The sequence below is a fragment of the Solea senegalensis genome, linkage group LG16 (assembly GCF_019176455.1).
Source record: "Solea senegalensis isolate Sse05_10M linkage group LG16, IFAPA_SoseM_1, whole genome shotgun sequence".
NCBI classification, from domain to species: Eukaryota; Metazoa; Chordata; class Actinopteri; order Pleuronectiformes; family Soleidae; genus Solea; species Solea senegalensis.
Window position 1 is genome coordinate 4,944,865 of NC_058036.1, and position 18,279 is coordinate 4,963,143.

Sequence of the window (18,279 nt, forward strand, 5' to 3'; positions counted from 1 at the left end):
TACTGTCGAGTTCACTTTCATAAGACAACTTGGGGGGTTTGGTGACGATGAGTCTGTGCACGACTCGAATGCTAAATCAGAGGTGATAACAGTGTGGATACAAGATGTGGAAGGAGCTATAAATACAAGCTGAAGAATTCTGGCACAGACGCACTGTCGTGACAAATTTAACTTGACTCTTGGGTCACAATACGACTATGTTTGAATGAGGAGTGACCGACGAGACTCCTCTGCTGCAAACAACCATTTTTAATGGCAATTATATATATGCTATAACAAGCCGTACAGCATGAATGAATCATTGAGCAGCTTTGCTGCAAAGAACATACAAAACAATAAAATATTAAATATAAGACACAGGTTCAATTCAACTGAAATACACATACAATCTGTTATAGGCGGGAATATTAAAGCGACAAAATGTAGGATTTGTTTTGAGATTCACTTTTTTTGGAGGGGGTTGGTTTTTCTTAAAAAAAAAATAAAATAAAACATGATCATATTTGTATAAAATCCTTTTACATTTGTTACGGTGTCTGGTCTGGAGACATGGAGGTCGTCATATTACTGCAACATAATATACAAAACGATTCAGTTTACCAACTGCAGGTGACCCCTGAGAGCAAATCCTAATTTTAAACCCACTTTTCTTTGTCTCCAGCCTGCTATCCTCCAAGTTCAGCACTTCAGACAAATTTGCAACTATTTTCCTGAACAAAGTTGCTGCTGCGGGAAAGATTGGAAAACAATAAGGTTTAGAAACAAAACAATGAGCTGAACAACAACTAAATGCTCTATAGAGGTTTCCATATTACACACGCGTGAACTACTCTCAAATTGCACACAGTTATGTGGTCCATCGAGAATATTCAACGCAAGCCTGATTCTTTTAGGCACTGAGGAGAGTGACGGGATGAAGATGGTAGAGAACACTGCTCATTTTTTTCCTTCCTGGCTCTTCCATATTCATCTTCACAGAGGGATCCACCTGCAGAACCAGTAGACAAACTTAAAAAACACACAGAAATAAATGTGCTTCAAGCCCAGACGTGTGTAACGTCTTTGAAAAACACATCAGACTTACCCCGAAACTCCCGACAGGACAACTTTAGATCTGCATTCCTACGGTTCTCTTTCAACATTCATTTCAGAATCTCTCAATTTCGCTCGTGTTTCAGAGAACCGGAGTTAATTCCTCAACCTAAAGTTTGCTGCCCTCTCACTTAACTAGCATAGCCGTTAGCAATAACAAAACACAGGGTCATGTGGCTTACATTGTATGAACTCATGTGACAATGGCTTGAATATAATGGACATTGGTTTCATTTAAAAGCTGCAGCGCCGCTTTGAAAACAAGCAGATGGATGAAAAAGTTGCCAGGGTAACATACCTGGTCCCATTTCCCGCTTTTCTCATAGTAGTCTGGAGCGACTGTTTGCCTTGCTGGCGACTTGGTGAACAGTCTACATGACACACAATAGCACAATGATTAACAAATGCACAAACACCGTTAGAGCTAATGGCTGCATTAAGCGATACACTGATTAAAGAAATATACACTACATGACAGCTTTCCCTAAAATACAAAACAAAGCATCATCACCGCCCCCTAGTGGCTGCCTGCTGGTTTAGGCCATAACCCCTCCCCTCCATGTCAGCAGATGGGATATGGGCCAAAGAGAGAGATAATTCTATGGGGAAAAAACCCTTTTTTTTCTAAAGATGATACTTAGGATTGAGGTTGTATACTGGGCTGATGTGTGTTCAGCTGGGAGTTACCCACTGATGATCAGGCAGGCGCATCACAGCGCTTAGAGTCTGTGCCAGACTCATGAGCAGTGTCTGTACGCCAGATATTTTAGCTTCAGCTTTCAAAGTGGGGAGAAGAGGAGATACAGACAGTAGTCTGAATGCTGAATCCTGATTTTTGCAAGTGTGTGTAACCTAATGAGATGCTCTCGACAGTCGTCCTGCAGCTGGCTGATCCTGTCCGGCCCCAGATGCAGAGTTCCACAGGGCCCATCACACACCAGGCGGTTGACGGCCACTCGTAAAGCATTTACCTATAAAAAAAAACAAAACACAAATGACGTACGATACACTTGGTTTCTATGAAAAGAAAATTCTCCAGAATTTTGTAATTAAAATACTGCTCAATCTCTTCCTTTTCATGGTTGTAGAGCCAGTACATTGAAGAAACACATAACTACTTCAATGTACTGTTGTAGAGAATTTGTTAAACAAAAAGGTAGATATATAATAAATATAATAAAACATTTCAAAGTTAGAGTGTAACTTTGAAATGTTTTATTATATTTTACCTTAAAATTAAAATCTCCTGTTTTTGCTCACGAGCATCTGCGCTCCAGCAGCATGCATGTGCAGTTTTATGTACATACCATGCTAAACGACGTTTAATATGAAACACATGACTACATCTTGCCCTTAAGATGTAGCCTATGAGTGACAAAGAAAATGTATCTTTGGTTACGCTCACCGTCACAACACTACACCTCTAGTGACGGCCGTTACCTCAGTGACGTCCTCGACGTCCAACTTGACGTCAAAGGTGAGTTCAATGTCGTGTTCAGGTAAGATGGCTTCACACGTCTGACTGTCCCAGCCGAGCCCACAGAGGGCACCAGTGTAGCAGGTCCTCTCCTCATTCATGCTAAAAACAAATATTCCCAATATCTTTACGTTGTTCATTTATTTATTTATTTATTTATTTAACATGTTCATTGGTTAAGTCAGGTTTTCTTTTTTTTAACTAACCGTAACTCCATGATTGGAGTGAAGAGCATGGTAAGGAGTGCAGGGAGTCCAGGAATGTCTGGCATGAGGGAGGTATCTCTCAGAATAATGTGAGAACCTACAAAACACCCAAAAATAACACACACACACTTAGCTGCACAAATAAATTCAAACAAGATGCTTTAAAAAAGAAAATAAATGCTCCACAACAGCTAGTGCAACATTGTTTGCCTGAAGTTCAAATAAATTACTTATTCTAAGACTAACAAAATTAAACAATTTGAATGATTATACACTTGAATTTCTGCCAATGAGCTCCTCTTAATGCTACAGGCTAGAAATGTGTTATATTTTTAACATCTTAAAATTTAAAATGTGATCAAATTTGTATAAAAATGCAATTACATTAACAATATCAACATTAGAGTTCTGAAAAATGGAACAGTTGGGGCCAGTTATTTTGGTACTATTCCTAATGGAAACGCACAAAACGTACCAAACACACCATTAGTTGTCAACTTCACAGTTTGGTGCTGGACAGGAAACACACCGGGTTTCATTTTCCACATTCATCAACTACTCTCATATTACACATATTACATGCACCGTGCACATATTAAATCAACACAGTTTCCCAAAGCGCTATACAATAACACTGAAATTACAAAACACAGGTAAAAATAGCTAGAAATGTATTTAAAAAAATTAAATAAGTGTAAAACACATAGCACTGAGGCAAGTCGGAGAGGTTGTAGTGTTTGAAGCTGTTTAACTTGCCCACTAGTTCATACTCATGTTAGATTTGTGTCATCGGTACCTGTGGAGCTGACTGACACAGTCCCAGCCACCAGCATCCTTTGATGTTTGTAGTGGGGGTTTTCATTCAGAGCCTGCGAGTTGATGCTGTACTTGTCTATCAACACAGGCCTGCATGAGAAAACATTTAGAGAAACATGTGTAACATGGCATCAGTGGTGGACATCAGTGATGGGAATAACTGTGTTACTAACGGCAATTTTTTTCCACCTTTCTTTGATGAGGGGACGGGAACACCGCATAAGTAATGATTGCAATGTCAGCATCTGTTCTACCATTACAAACTTAGTAATGATCATATCTACAATAATGTATTCAATTTGATACGTGCCTTGTCTCATAGCAACAGTAAAATAGTGTAAAGATTACTGTATAATGTTTTCTGTTAGTTTATTCTAGTGTCCATTTCATTCATTAAACATTTAATATTCAGTTTTACTATAAATAATTGAAAGAGTTGAATTTTATGTTGCATGAGAGATCCAAATTCTGACATCTTTGAACAAAAGTAACTAGTAAATACTTAATTAGTAATGTGCACATAAGCTTACTTGTAGGTGGTGGGGTGTTGGCTCAAGCTGTGAAACTTTATCTCGTGAGGACTGTTTGGTCCACTCAGGGGAACCTATGGCATCAGAGAAGGAACTCCTTATTTACCAAATCTTTTAGTACAAACCTGAAATTGATCTTGAATCTGCAGTGTCTCTTGCCTTTGTCCTGGAAACAGGTTGGCCGCTCTTGGAGAAGTGAGTGAGCAGATCATCGATGAGGTTCTGAGCCTCTTTGTTGCGATTCTTACAGAAGTCGGTGACAATGTGGGGGACGTATGTGCCTGCTTCCTTGTCCTTGTACAGAGACATCAGCTCCTCATGACTTTGCTGTCAAAAAACACAGAAACACATATTGAATGTAAAAAAAAAACAACACAAATAATTTGTACAGAACCTTTTCTTAAACGCTTTAATTTCCTTACCTTTGAAGCATAGCACTCTTCGGCCTCCACAGCATGTCCTTCCTTCACCAGGATGTCTACCACGCTGGTGTTTGCTGTGTTGGTGCTGATGAGCAGCTTAACATGCATGACGTTGTGGAGGATGGAGTACAGAGACACCAAATGCGACGTGCCTTTCACCAACGTTTGGAAAAAATCACGAGCTCGGCTACTCCACCGGTTCCCCAGGATAATGGACTGGGGTGAAGGACGCATTCCACAAACCTTAAACTCACGAGCCTGAGAAGCATTAGCAGAGAGTTTGAGGGATAATATTTGCTCAAAAATGTAACAGTGGAATGGAGTAAGTGTGTATTTGGCACCAGGAAAGGCGGAGACAGAAGATCGGATGGGAGCTCTCTGAGGCTGCTGCAGGCAACCACCTCTGTGTTGCCATAGTCCAAGAAGAAGACCTGAGGAGAGAGAGCAATCATACTATGTGGTACATCAGTTTTCACCAGGTTTACCAGACTGAGTACCAGGAGGGTAATACAGCTGAGATCATCAATACATCAATAAACAGTGCTGAAGCAGAAGTAAAAAAAAGAAACAAAACATCTTCAGTAGGAACCCTTCTTCTCTTCTCTGAATTTGTGTTCTAAACTATACTGTTCTCTGGCCCTCCGCATTTTTAGATTAAGGAGAATTTTTCTCAACATTTGACGGAATTAAAATGACTTCACTCAGGGTTAGGGTCAACATCGGCTGCAAATCTACCCATAGTTTTAAATATGCTTCCTGAAACACACTCAGAAGGAATATGAGCAATATGGGAGAAGCTCCGTCATTGTTAAATAAATAAATGGATGCAGAACAGCTTGATCAAAGAACTGCAAGGAGTGAGTGATATTCACCTCCACTGTACTGCCACGGATGTGCAGGATCTTGGCACGATAGTACAGACTCCGGTCGTTGTTCTCGGAGTACGGAGCCAAACACCTCAGGTTGGGGTAGAGTGACACCGTTAGAGGATCCAGTGTGCGTCTGTTTATCTCAGCTGTCAGATGGCGCTGCTTCTCTGAGCTGGCTTCATCTGCCTGGAACCCCCAGAAATGTCCCACCTCCACCACCTGCAGAGTCAAAAAAATCTTTCTCCTTAGTATGTCGTAAAAGACTGTAAATGTACAGGACTGACCTCTGTGATGCTGACCACAAACAAGGGGTTGGGGGGCAGCTTGTCTGCATCAGTAGTGCTGAATCCCACTCCTGGGCAGACAGTCTGGTTCTGGAAGTCTGCTTTCACTCTGGATGGAAACAGAACACACAGAACTGATTATTAATGTGCACATGTCCTCACACGGAGATACACAAGATATCGCAAGTGTAATTATGCTGTATTGTATATTTTATTAAGTTGTCTGGCAAATACAAGCTAATATTTACTTGAAAGTTTAATTCTGACAACAGATTCCAAGATTGTCCTTGAACCTATCATACAAAATGCAAGTATATATATTGTATACAGGCTTGTTTACACATTTTGGAACATTTTGCAATCAGAGTGAAAAATATGAAATTACCAAAATGTCAGTTACAGGAGAAAATAATCAGTGACTAGTCTGTGAGAAGTATTATCATTGGATATTTAACAATGTGTAATGTCACTGCACCTGGAGCTTGTATCTGCCTAAAACCGGCCTTCTGTGAGTCTGAGTGATTACTATGGAAAGTAATGCATCGTGCTAGGTAGTCAGATTACATTAAGGCTCAGTACAGGGGCACTGACTAACAGCCTGTGGTGCAGGAACTCCACTTTCCAAAGAGTTGCACTCAGCGCTCACAAACGGGCTCTTCTTTTTTGTTTTTCTCTCTGGTCAAGACATTTTTTCAAATGTTACAGGAGAGAGAATTAAAGTTCAATTATAGCACAGAAACTATTAAAATATAATTAACAAGTATCTATAGCACAGTACCCTGCATATTTCAGGTTAGTTGAGCCTCTGGTGCCTGGACATTTCTCGATCAGCTCAATGGGGTGAACAGAAAGCTCCAAGCGAGGTTTCTGCTGGGCCAGCAGGAGGGCAAGAGACACCTCAGGCAGAACGCCCGAGTCTTGAGATGTCGCGTAGAACTCCACATATGCTCTTAAGTGCACACAGAAAGGAAAGAAAATAATTAGTGTTTAGATATATGGTCTTTAATTTAAAAATGAATTTTCGATAAAGCGCCATTTTGATTTGCACCATTTACCTGGAGCTGTCAAAGACGATGGTTTTGACCTGCCCACACAGGCGGAACAGAGACTGCAGCTGCTTGTAGTACAGAAAACTGTATGGAGGGAGGCTCCTCAACTAGACAGCGCACAGTATTAAAGGTTACTATCACGAGATCCCTCAGAATAAGAACAATCACAGTAGCTATGTAACATTTAAGTGTCAGAAAACCCATTCAAACAGCAGGGTGATACCATCACTGTTGTTCTGGGGTTGAGGCCATAGAATTCTTTGCAGGACATTTCTTCATCTATTTCCCCCCATGCGAAGTAGTTGGGATAGTAGGCGCCGGCAATCACTACCTAAATCAGAAACAGGTGTTTGAAAAACAAATGTGAAGCTTAAGAGAACACCTGTACACCTGAATATGCGTGCACTAATAATGTGGGAGATACTTAAACATTACGCACAGTTGTTGTTAGGCATTTACAAACACTCATTGGGGACATGAGTGTTTTGGCATTCTATGATTTTTCAGGCAGTGAACAACATACATCACTAGGGCTTAACATAGTTGGTACAGCATTCTGAATTTGTCTAAAATCACCAGAGGTAGGACTAGAGCTGTAAATGTGAGCTTGCAAAATAACTCAGGTTTTATTTGATCATTTTGAAGAACTTTCCTCCTGAAGCCACTTAGGTTTGCAGGTGTACATTTTGGCACATGGATGTATTTTTCTTAGTTCATGATGATTTAAAAGTCATTTGCTGTAGATACACTGCTGTGTTTGCAGTTTCCACTACATGGCAAACGTACACAGTGGATGTGTGTGCAATTCATGCATCGATGATCTGCTGTGTGTCATGCACCTGTTGAAATGGAATGAAATTATGACCATAAATACACTTTTAAATATGCCTTTGTACTCAATTAAATACCAGAATTCTTCACTGTGAAGCTTTGCTTTCACTGGTCTTATTCCATAATTTAATATTAAATAACTGGAATTAAAATATAAAACATAATTTATCATACGTTATAAATTCTCACAGCCCCAGAAAAAGAATTGTTTACTTACAGAGAGCCTTGCGCTAAAACCATGACATTCACGTACAGAGAAGCAATGAGTCTAACCTGAAGAATGAACTTTTGCCTGTTTGCGCTGGTGTAGTCTGATCGCTGACTGCCGTCTGGCACATGCATGTTGAACTGGGACACGCGTTTCTTCAGGTCCTCGTACAGATCTGCAACCTGGAAAGAGAGTGAGTGCTAAAGAACACTGAGACACACACCGCTCAATCTGGAATTATGGTCTAAATATTTGCTTTTAGATCTTATGAGAAACTTGAAGTTTCAGGTTAGGAAAAAAAATTTGCATTGTAGACATAGCATAATAAGCAAGACTATCAATCACTCAATAAAATTACTATGCGATCTTTTCTGGTGACAAATTACTGCAAGAATGATGATACGGTTAATCACTGCTGGTCTGAATTGTCTCTGTACCTCCTTGATCCGCTTGATCTGAATGAAGTTCTCTTTTCCCCAGTCCAGCTCGTCCTCAAAAGAAACAGTTTTTGATCACATCAATACCAGTATTAAAAAAAATCATTTAAAGATAACAATGACGTCTCAAGGGATAACAGTTTGAATATCATATTCAAAGCAATTGTATTATGCGTTTAACTGTTTTACAGACAGTAAGTTGATCCCAGTGATACCCTGCAAACAGGAGATTGGTTTGTACATCTAGCTGGTTATCATTTCCTATTTATTTCAACGTTCATTTAAGTAAATATACTTTTGTTGGCATGTTTTATTCTATTTGTCTTAGTTTGTGACGATGAGTGAATGTCATTTGCACATATAATTATCAGTTAATTATCAATGGACCAATGTCTGCTGCTGTGTCTTTTGTTCTGTTCACCTTTGGGTGTCTCAGTTTTCCCGTCGCTTTGGATGACTGCCATGCCTAAGGGAGCGAGAGAGACAACAGGAAAACCGCTGCTGATTTAGCCAAAAACACCACAAATTCCTGTTGACTTGAACACAAATTACCTTGAAGGCATTGACAAAAGCTATGGAATCACTTTTAGTGCCACGGGCGAAGGCCAATTTGCTCCTGGAATTAGAAGATTTAGTCAGTGCACACAAAGAAAGAAATATTTTGTAGGCATCTACATGGCCATTGAAAGAATGATTTGGGCTATTTTTTTGTACATGGACACAAATTACGGCACTTAAAATAAATAGTATCTTGTGTACGACAAGGTATGTCATTAGCTATAAAACAGTGAATGGAAGAGTCTGGACTTCAGTGTTAGATGGCATTTTTTATGGAAAAACAGTAAGCACACCGACAGCATCACAGATTGTGAATCATTGCAGTCGCTGAATGTGACTCACCTGTGGCCAGCGAGCTGCTGCATGAACGGTATAGCAAAGAAGCTCTTCAGAGAGCACGATGCAGCTGAAGAGAACACAAAAATCAACACCGTCTAATGCACACATGCACATTCCATGTCACAACATATTTATACATCTATAGCTGTACAACTGTACACGTGATACGCGAGGTGTTTTCCAGTTGTACTTAAAATGCCAGACAGACCTATGATCAGGGACTCTTCGAGACAGCCAAAGACGTGGCCCAGGACGATCATCTTTCCCAGGTGTAGGTCCACAGGCAAGTGGGCCAGCACCCGACCCAAGAAAGTCAGCTCTCCATCTTCATTCCCTGTCGTGTCACCACTTTTCACAGACAGTGCTCCCATCTACAGGAAAAAACAAGAGGGAAATGGGCTTTACAGTATATCAATATATAGCATTTTTTTAAGATCATCAACCGGTAAAAACATGTTTATGAATGTGTTTTCATGCTCAATGTCAGTGATGGAAACACCGCTTGACATTAACACCGCTTGACATTAAGCAACCTTCGTTTCAAGTTCATTTGACTTTACTCACCTCTTTGAGCTGGAGCACAGTTCTCACAATGTCATCAAGGTCAGGAGGTGAAAGGGCACATGAGAGGAGGGATCGGGGATCTCCCATGTCCAGCAACTTCACTTTCAGCACGATAGCAGCCAAGGGGGCAAGCTGAGAGGAAAGAAAACAGTGTGGCATTGATAAGTAGTGAAAGACATGGTGTAAAAGTGTAACATCGCTTAAACAACAAAACAAAAACAACATTTCCTTTACCAGCATGTCAGGTATCATGTAGTCTGGGATGTTTTGCTTCCAAAAATCTTTGGTGATAAGACGGTAACAGTAGCCCTTAGACACTCGTCCTGCTCGACCTGCCAGGGAAAAGAAATATGTTACAACATTTTGAAACAACTGAAACATTTTACAGATCAAATCTGTGCATTTGTGACCTCTTCGCTGGTTGCAATTGGTTTTTGATGCCCAGGTGAGATGCAAAGACTGATGATTTGTATCCGGGTCACAGACCAGGTGGCGCGCCAAGCAAAAATCAATCACTGTGATGATTGAAGAAAGCACAAACATAAAATTACATCCAAGAAAATACCGTATGTTTTGCTCACCAGAACAAAAAATTAAACCAAGCTCTGAGAGAAATACAAATCACCATATTTGACATCTGGGACAGTCACTGAACTCTCTGCAATGTTGGTGGAAATGATGATCTGTAAAGATACAAAATATCTTCAGTACAGTAGGAGGTAAATACACATGCAAGTAAGACAGTCGGAAAATGATTTTACCTTCCGGTATCCAGGTACAGGGGGCAGAAACACACCATTCTGCTCCTCCAGAGTCACGCTAGAGTGGAGAGGATACACCTGCAATCTGAACAAAAGAAGTCCATTCACAATAAAAAGGCAATAGCAACAGACATGAAGTTTAACTCAAAGGCTCACCTTTTGTGGCCGAGCTTGGCCAAGGCCTCGTGCATGTAGCTTATCTCGTTTATACCAGGAAGGAAAACCAGGACGCTGCCTTTCTCTGGTGAAGTCATGCCACTTTGTTGATCAGTGTCTCTGCTCACACACACACACACACACAAATGCATTTCACATCATGACTACACGAGCAGGGCACCACAGTGTGTCTGGCTTTCTGTTTAAGTGTGCCAAAACCCCAAAACCTCATTTATACTAATGTGGTTTGAATTTGAATTGACTTAAATAAGATGATAAAACTGTATGTAGCAAACCAACATCAGCGTGTCATCTTAACCAAACAAGAGACCAACAAGAATGGTGACAATCAATCACGTCCCATGACAAAACAAAACATGATGGTGTCCAGGACACAAGAACGTTCTACTTGTGTTAGACATGAAAGACCAGTGACTAAAAACACTTTCTTGTCGCTTGACACGTTTAAAAGTGTTGCGCGGTGGAAGATGACCGGATTAGGATTAAGACTTTACCTGGACTCCTTGCCCTCCAATTCGTCAAACCTCTGGATGAGACTGATGGCAAGATTGTACATCTCAAAAGAGATAGAAGGGTCGTCTGGGTTAAGAGATGAGGCCTGGTGGAGAGGGACATAGATACATATGGTGCTTTTACATTATACAGTTCTAGCACTACTTGACTCGATTCGGTTTTCCACTACTATACTACTTCTTCAACGTGTGTGGGGGCGTCGTAGCACGGTTGCGTGAAACTGCTATGACGTTATTTTTATTATGTGCCACACACAAACTAAAGCAGCGAAATGTACCGAATCATTAGAATCAGTTAATTAATTAGATTAGTTAAGTACTTCCTGCATGAGCGGAGTGCAGAATCCGTCTGACGGTCACTTAACTGGGTTGTGATCGCTAAATTATGGAGATAAACGCATGTTATCAGTATTTTTAAGTCTTTTTAACGGATCTACAGTTTGGAATTGCTCAATTTGACTCTTGTGTGTGACGTCGCGCTCATGATTCTTCCACTTCTCACTGCCAATCAGTGACCAGCAGTCTGTTGACGTCACATTTTAGTATCGCCTCAGCTCACTTGGGACCTTGCCAGTGCAGGTAAAAATGGAAGTCGAGCCAAGCCGTACTAGAACTGTATAATGGCACCAATAGATATAAGAAGTTTGGCCATGCAATAGATACAAAAGCATCAAGCAACATCAGCATCTCATTACCCTGTATGGAAACAGGTGGTTAAGGTCATCCAGATAAAACTCCTCAATGGCATACGGTGCTCCCTCCACTTCAAACACATAGGCTGGGTTCATTGTGCCACGCAGCGGGGTGGCAAAGTAATCAGCAAACTGTTTGCAGTTACAGGTGGCTGACATGAGAATGATCTAAAGAAAGCACAAAGAATGATGAAAGTTCAACTGAAGTGTATAGAAGAACGTTTACTTTGAGCTAGCACTTACCTTGACAAAACGCGAGTTGAAATGAAGGAGTTTTCTCAAAACCAGTAAGAGAAAATCCATCTCCTTAGTGCGCTCATGAACCTTGGGGAAAAAGTAGAATTGTTATACAGCCAAATATGGACCTGGTGGTCAAGAATCACACGTTAGGAAACACAGTTTAGACAATGTTCCTGCAGGAGCATAACAAAGGGATAAAGCTAAAAAAGTCATCAGCTTAAATAGAGTCCATCTTATTCACAAATTCATGATTGGAGTAGTTTTATTTATTTTAAAGATGAGATAACAGACATGCACAAGTCCATTTAAAATGCACCTCATCTATGAAGATGTGGGAGTACTCTGTGAGGCATTTGGCAGAAACCAGCTTCTGTAGCAGCACTCCTGTAGTCATATAGATCAGACGGGTGTGCTCAGTAGCCATCTTCTCTAATCCAACCTGTAATACAAATATTCAGACAGACTTAAATATACTTTGTATTTTGAAACTATGGATCCAATCAGTGTTACACCATCTATGTTTCCTTTTAAAGTATGTTACAACCCCACAACCTTCTATTGTTTATTATCCAATAGCAAATCCAGGCTTTTCTTCCAGATTTTAAGAATTATCATCTCACATGTGGCTCCCTTCAGTAAGCTTATGGCTTTGGGCCCCAAACTCAATGCCGGCCAACTAAAAATATGCCTATTACTAGTTGGTTTGAGGGAAAATATTGTTGACCCAAAATAAAATTGTTTGTGATTCTGTGTCGGTCCTCTGAGCATGAACAGCTTTCCATTTATGACTTGCCAAAGCCGAATGTGTGGGTTAACCTCATGACATAGGATACCAAGCTAAACCCATACATTAAGAAAATAAATATGTACATTGATCTATCTGTATTTAACGATCCATGCATATCAGACTCTGTCTAAATGTGACACTGACCTGATATCCCACCAGACTACCCAGAGTGCACTTCCGCTGTGCAGCCACCCACCGAGCAATACTGGTGGCCCCAATTTTACGTGGTTGGGTGACCACAATGTTGCATGGGGCATTTTTCTCATTGTAGTGGTCCAAAATGAACTGTGGCAGCTGAGTGGTCTTGCCGCTGCCTGTGGCTCCTCGAATAATCACTACAGAGTTGTTCTCTATGAAGGAAATCAGCTGGAAGTAAGCACAGAGAGAGTTAATAAAAAAAAGAAAGAAACTATATAGCCATTTGCAACATGCTTCTGGAACAGACAAAGCGGAGCAGATGGGTTTTAACCTTAAGTCTGGAGTTTCGTAATGTGTATTAACAAAGTGCATCTTAAATAGCAGCATGATCTCTAAAAGTATAAACCTTGCCCCTGCGTTAGATAACAGGAACTTCTAACCCACTGAATTTCATTTTACATGCGGTCCTGCTGCTGCATCAAGTGCATCGTGAAAAAACAACAAAAAGCTTCAAAGTACCAGTGCCTTGAGGACACCGGGACAATTTCAGCAAAAACCTTTTAATCAACCAAAAAGGAAAAAAAGTGTGCAGAGAAGGTTGGGTGAAACAGACCTGCTGCCTGTGTTTGGTTATGGGTAAGCTGGGGTACTCATAGCTGGTGAGTGGAGGAGCAGCAGTACCTGAGGATTCAAAATTAAAAACACATGAGAAATAATGTATTCAGTAGTCTTTATCTAATAATATTTAAATGTCCAGTGTGTAACTGTGAGGACGGTTTACTGGCAGAAATGAAATAACCTATATTGTATAAGTGTACCATATAGGTTAAGTTGTTTTTTTGATGTTCTTTAGGTAAGACCCTTGCTTTACAGAGGTTGCCATATTGTCACTGGGTTCCTATGCAGCCATGGGTTTCAAAGCAGAGACTTTGCCCAATGCCTAAACAAATGAAGGGGGCGACATGCTTGGGGCAGAGAGAGGTAAATGGAGTGTTGCACTCTGCAGTCTCACCATTAGATGCCACTAATTCTTACACAGTGAACCTTAAATATACAATGAATCCAACAGAATGTTTAATACTCACTTCCTGCAGGTTCTGGTTTTTGGAACCTGCCTCCATTCAAGTTCAGTTTCTTCAGACAGTTCTCAACAGGAATGTCTGACGGCCTGAAAAAAGGTCATGTTTGAGGCTCCATTAACCAACTGAAATAATGTAAGAACTACATTTGTCAGATAGGGGAAAAAATATGTGATTTTGCACAATATAAATAATGATTTAATAGAAAATGTGTGGCAAACATTATTCTCTACATCCCCATACAAAGATACATCAATCAATGTAACAGCAATCAATTTATATCCTGCTCATATGGGATAAGATATTTATTAACATACTTTAATAGGGCTGAACGATTTTGAATAAATATCTAAATGTGATTATTTTGACAGGAAACGCAATTGCGATATGATACTCGGTATCAAAAGGGAACCACAATTGTAAATTGTATAACAGAGTTTATATAATTACAAGTTTACTTAAGTGTTAGTTCACGGTGGGTCTGTGCCTCATATCAATGTTCGTTCCCTATGGTCAAATCGGCCAGACGCACAGCACTGTAGCCTGAAGAGCAATACCCAATTGTGACTGCTTCTCCCTTTCTCTTAGCGGGGGACGGATTTTATCAGAGTAGCCGGCACAAACTCTGACAGAGGACCTCAAATGCACCATACACTGCCTGTGCGCATGCATGAACTCTTGCACTCTGCAAACATATCATGCAAGCTACAAAGCTGCTGACCTGACAATAAAGCTGCACACTGCACGGAGGAGTGAACACAGAAGAGGCAGCAGAGGGACGAGACAATAACTGCAACACAGGGAGGAAACATTGCTTCAAAAGAGTAGAAACACTGCTTTTGACATAAAAGTGATGGACTTTTCATGGCAACTGAAACCGAGGACCAAAAAGAACAGCAACTGAGACAAGGAAGTTTACATGGACCGACTGACAAACAGCAGAAGACGGTGACAAACTCATCTTTGTCCAATTTCTAAGCACTTCATCAAAGCATCGGGGTGCTTGTAGTTGTAAGTACGAATATTTCCTTTCAGTCATTTGCTGGATGTTAGTTTGATGAAGTGGGACATGCACACAATGGAGGGTCGACAGTTGTGTAAGTGCTGATTATTTTTGGAACAGGAATGAAACTAAACCAGAGAAGCAATTCTTGCAACCTCACAGTTTCTGTTAGGTGAAGCTGACCTCCGATCCTAACAGCTCGGAAGTTTCATGTGAAGATCACAGGCAGGAGCTGTGTTCAAGCCATCGTTTCAGAAAAACACGATGAAAGAACTGAATAAAATCAAGCAATGAGATAAAATTCCTTCCACCTTATGTCAGCTTTACTTGTGCTGTGACAGATAAACTGACAAACAAAACGCACACACTTTGGACTGAGGTTGATCACACAGAGAACGTTACTGAAATGTGAGTTGCAGTGCTGAATGGGTTTCAGTTCAACAAAATCCTTGATTTTGCCATTTGACTGACCTCTATAGCCTTTCCCAAACATTATTTTGACATTTCTCTTTCATTTACTTTTCTACCCTTGCTCAGTTTGTCACAATATATACACATTTCAATATATTCAAATGCTTCAGTGTCTTCAGGACCCAGAATAACAAACCCTCCTTGCTTTTTCAGTTTTCTCCACTGTCTACAGTTACTGCCATGTCCCTGTTCAGCTGGATGAAACGGTCGCGCGAGACAAAAGTGCAGACTCACAACGATGCGTCACCTTTCAAGACCTCAGCTGTTGTTCCCAGCTGCATGTTGATCAGAGAGCTCCTGTGGCATGTGGAGCAGCGTGAGCAAATGGCGAGGGAACTGGAACAAGAGCACAGGCTGGCCAACAGCTCTCTGGGTCTCCACTGTTTTCATAAGTATCCTAGGCTACACACCCTGATCCCAACATCAGACCTATACCAACTGGAATTCCTGTGTGCCCAGATTCCACCTGTTCACACGGCAACCATCCTTTCCAGGTGAACATGCCACATTGATCCTCACATTAGTATACTATCAACACTGGCTACTTGCTACTGCATCAACACAAAGCCTGACAGCAGGCAAAGTAAAGGCGACCCAAGAGGAAAAAGAGGCAGGGCAAGCTGCCAACAAAGCCATTTATGTGTTACTGTCACAAAGGCAAGCGAAGGAGTGTGTGAATGTGCTAGGGTTACCTCTCATTAACACTAAGTTAGCAATAATTATACTGACAAAAAAAATGTGTTTGAGTTGTTATGTGAGATTATTTCCTGTAACACTCAATAGAAATGTGTTTATGGAAACACATTAACAAAGAATAACATTAAAGACATTAGTTATCCCATTTCCACAACGTAGGGCTTATGACATTATGAATATGACATTGTTCTTGAAAATAGAAACGACTCAATAGCTGGAAGAGCACACAGGTATCTCATTCTTGTGATGGATAAAATTCAGTTTACCAATTGTAATTTTGGGACAGAGACACTGTGTTGACACAAATACGCATAATTTCAAAAGGTTTTCACTTAACTATATTTGTGGCATTCTTGCACAGGTTTCGCGAGGTGCTTGCCACAAACAACATAAGGCCCTGGGAGCTGACGTCGGCCTTTAAGCAGGTGCTAAGAGACTTCCTGAACCAAATGCCCTCTGGCAAACAGGACAATATCTCAGTGCAGCAAAAACAGCTACGGTCAATGGAGTCTTGGACCAGTCGTTATAAAATGAAGCAGAGGTTCGTTACACCAATTGTTGCCAACTGTGGAGATCACTCGAGGGAAGAGATCCCAACAATCTCTGGATATGTGGACCGGGCCACGTGGCACAGTAATTCATTCACAATCAAAAGGGACTGGGACCTTTCATATTACTATCCAATATCTCTTGGACCTAAAAGAGCATACAGCACTACACTGTGATAGAACAGTTATTTCCTTCTGAGAAGAAAAATGGATATCTGTATTAGTTTTAGATAAGTCCAAGCTTGCAACTAAACAGTTAATTGAATTGAATTTTTTGCGTGCCTGTTAAAATTCATGACTTCTGTGTTTGTTTATTAAGTGGGACATTGTGTACTAGTTAAATCAGAGTTAGGAGATGAGCTCTGAATAGCCTTTTACATTTCTGCTATTTCTAAAAACATCCAAGCAAATCACCATCAGAACGACAAACAGAATGACATTCAACAACAACTCCTCCTATGTTTACTTTTTTGTGACAATGTCAGGATATTCAAATGTGTAATAGTTAATATTTTGAGGCTGGGATTCCAGCATCTAGCATGTGGTAACACTGTGGCAGTTATGGAATTATATATATATATATATATATATATATATAAAATATTGTATTTTATTATTTAAAAATATATTTGTTCTTTGTGCTACCTCAAAGAACAAGTGTATTTTCAAACAATAAAATACAATATTTTGTATGATTAAATAGCTCGTTAAAAAGTGTTGTTTGCTTCTTAAAGTGTTGTTTGCTTCGTCAAATTATTGACACAAATATAATTCCATAGACAGTGAACTTAAACTTGAACGTGAATAATTATGTCACAAACCAAAACGCAATTATCTCTCACAAATATTGCAATGAGATGTTTCCACAAATTGTGTCCCTAGTCGTTTTGTCATAAACTATTCCAAAACATCATTTTCATTTCTAATTAATGCTGAAACAAATGTGCTTTTCAAACCAGCAGGAACGTGTTAATCATGGTACAATCATGTACTGCCATAAAACACTTTGTCAAAACATGTGAGTAAAGCTAATTAATTTAATTTCTCAAAATTTAGCATTTATGGTAGCAACGAGCCCCGCAAAGCTAATGAGCGCGTGCTCAGCTAAGATAAAGCTAGCAGGCGATTAGCCATTTCACCTGGACTCTTTCACCGACTCATCCACGTTTTTCTCTGCCGCTTTTTCTGTGATGTTGATTTTTGTAAACGTGGTCCCCGAAGTGAACCAGTTCGCTATCTGGTCAGCAGTGAACGTTTTCTTCATGTTGAGAAGTTGTCAATCCAGTCGAATTTTCTGGAAAGTCGGCATGTGTTCATGTATTCAGCGTCGAGCTTGTTCACACTGAAAGCGCGTGCCAGTCAGCCAAGGTGAACTCCGCCATTTCGCCCCCTGGCGGTGAACCAGAACAGTGACAGTCTTTGAATTATTTGGTTGAAAAAAATTAAAATAATAATAATTGACTGCCTTCATAATTTTAGTCACATTTAAGAAG

The 18,279-nt window shown here is 40.3% G+C and overlaps 2 protein-coding genes across 4 annotated transcripts; one reads left to right on the forward strand and one right to left on the reverse strand.

Moving 5' to 3' along the window:
* Positions 1–234: 234 nt before the first annotated feature.
* tdrd9 (tudor domain containing 9) lies at positions 235–18,190 on the reverse strand. Its single transcript, XM_044048217.1, has 35 exons — positions 17,926–18,190; positions 14,075–14,157; positions 13,603–13,670; positions 12,996–13,217; positions 12,381–12,503; positions 12,068–12,148; positions 11,828–11,992; positions 11,115–11,218; positions 10,600–10,719; positions 10,444–10,528; positions 10,308–10,365; positions 10,093–10,197; positions 9,917–10,014; positions 9,683–9,814; positions 9,327–9,489; positions 9,122–9,185; positions 8,774–8,837; positions 8,643–8,687; positions 8,222–8,275; positions 7,850–7,966; positions 6,969–7,076; positions 6,752–6,852; positions 6,475–6,645; positions 5,697–5,805; positions 5,416–5,631; positions 4,885–4,974; positions 4,544–4,801; positions 4,281–4,448; positions 4,122–4,195; positions 3,572–3,681; positions 2,776–2,872; positions 2,533–2,671; positions 1,945–2,063; positions 1,391–1,463; positions 235–988 (listed from the first exon to the last, which is right to left on the reverse strand). The coding sequence occupies exons 1-35, from the start codon at positions 18,048–18,050 to the stop codon at positions 890–892; spliced, it is 4,008 nt and encodes a 1,335-aa protein (XP_043904152.1). The 5' UTR covers positions 18,051–18,190; the 3' UTR covers positions 235–889.
* Positions 14,765–17,348, forward strand: rd3l (RD3 like). Of its 3 annotated transcripts, XM_044048221.1 has the most exons (4): positions 14,765–15,079; positions 15,696–16,036; positions 16,600–16,869; positions 17,189–17,348. In XM_044048221.1, the coding sequence occupies exons 2-4, from the start codon at positions 15,723–15,725 to the stop codon at positions 17,286–17,288; spliced, it is 684 nt and encodes a 227-aa protein (XP_043904156.1). In that variant the 5' UTR covers positions 14,765–15,079; positions 15,696–15,722; the 3' UTR covers positions 17,289–17,348. The 3 variants fall into 3 exon arrangements, with proteins under 3 accessions (XP_043904156.1, XP_043904158.1, XP_043904157.1); XM_044048223.1 differs by having other exon boundaries at positions 16,600–17,348; XM_044048222.1 differs by lacking the exon at positions 14,765–15,079 and having other exon boundaries at positions 15,394–16,036.
* Positions 18,191–18,279: the final 89 nt, after the last annotated feature.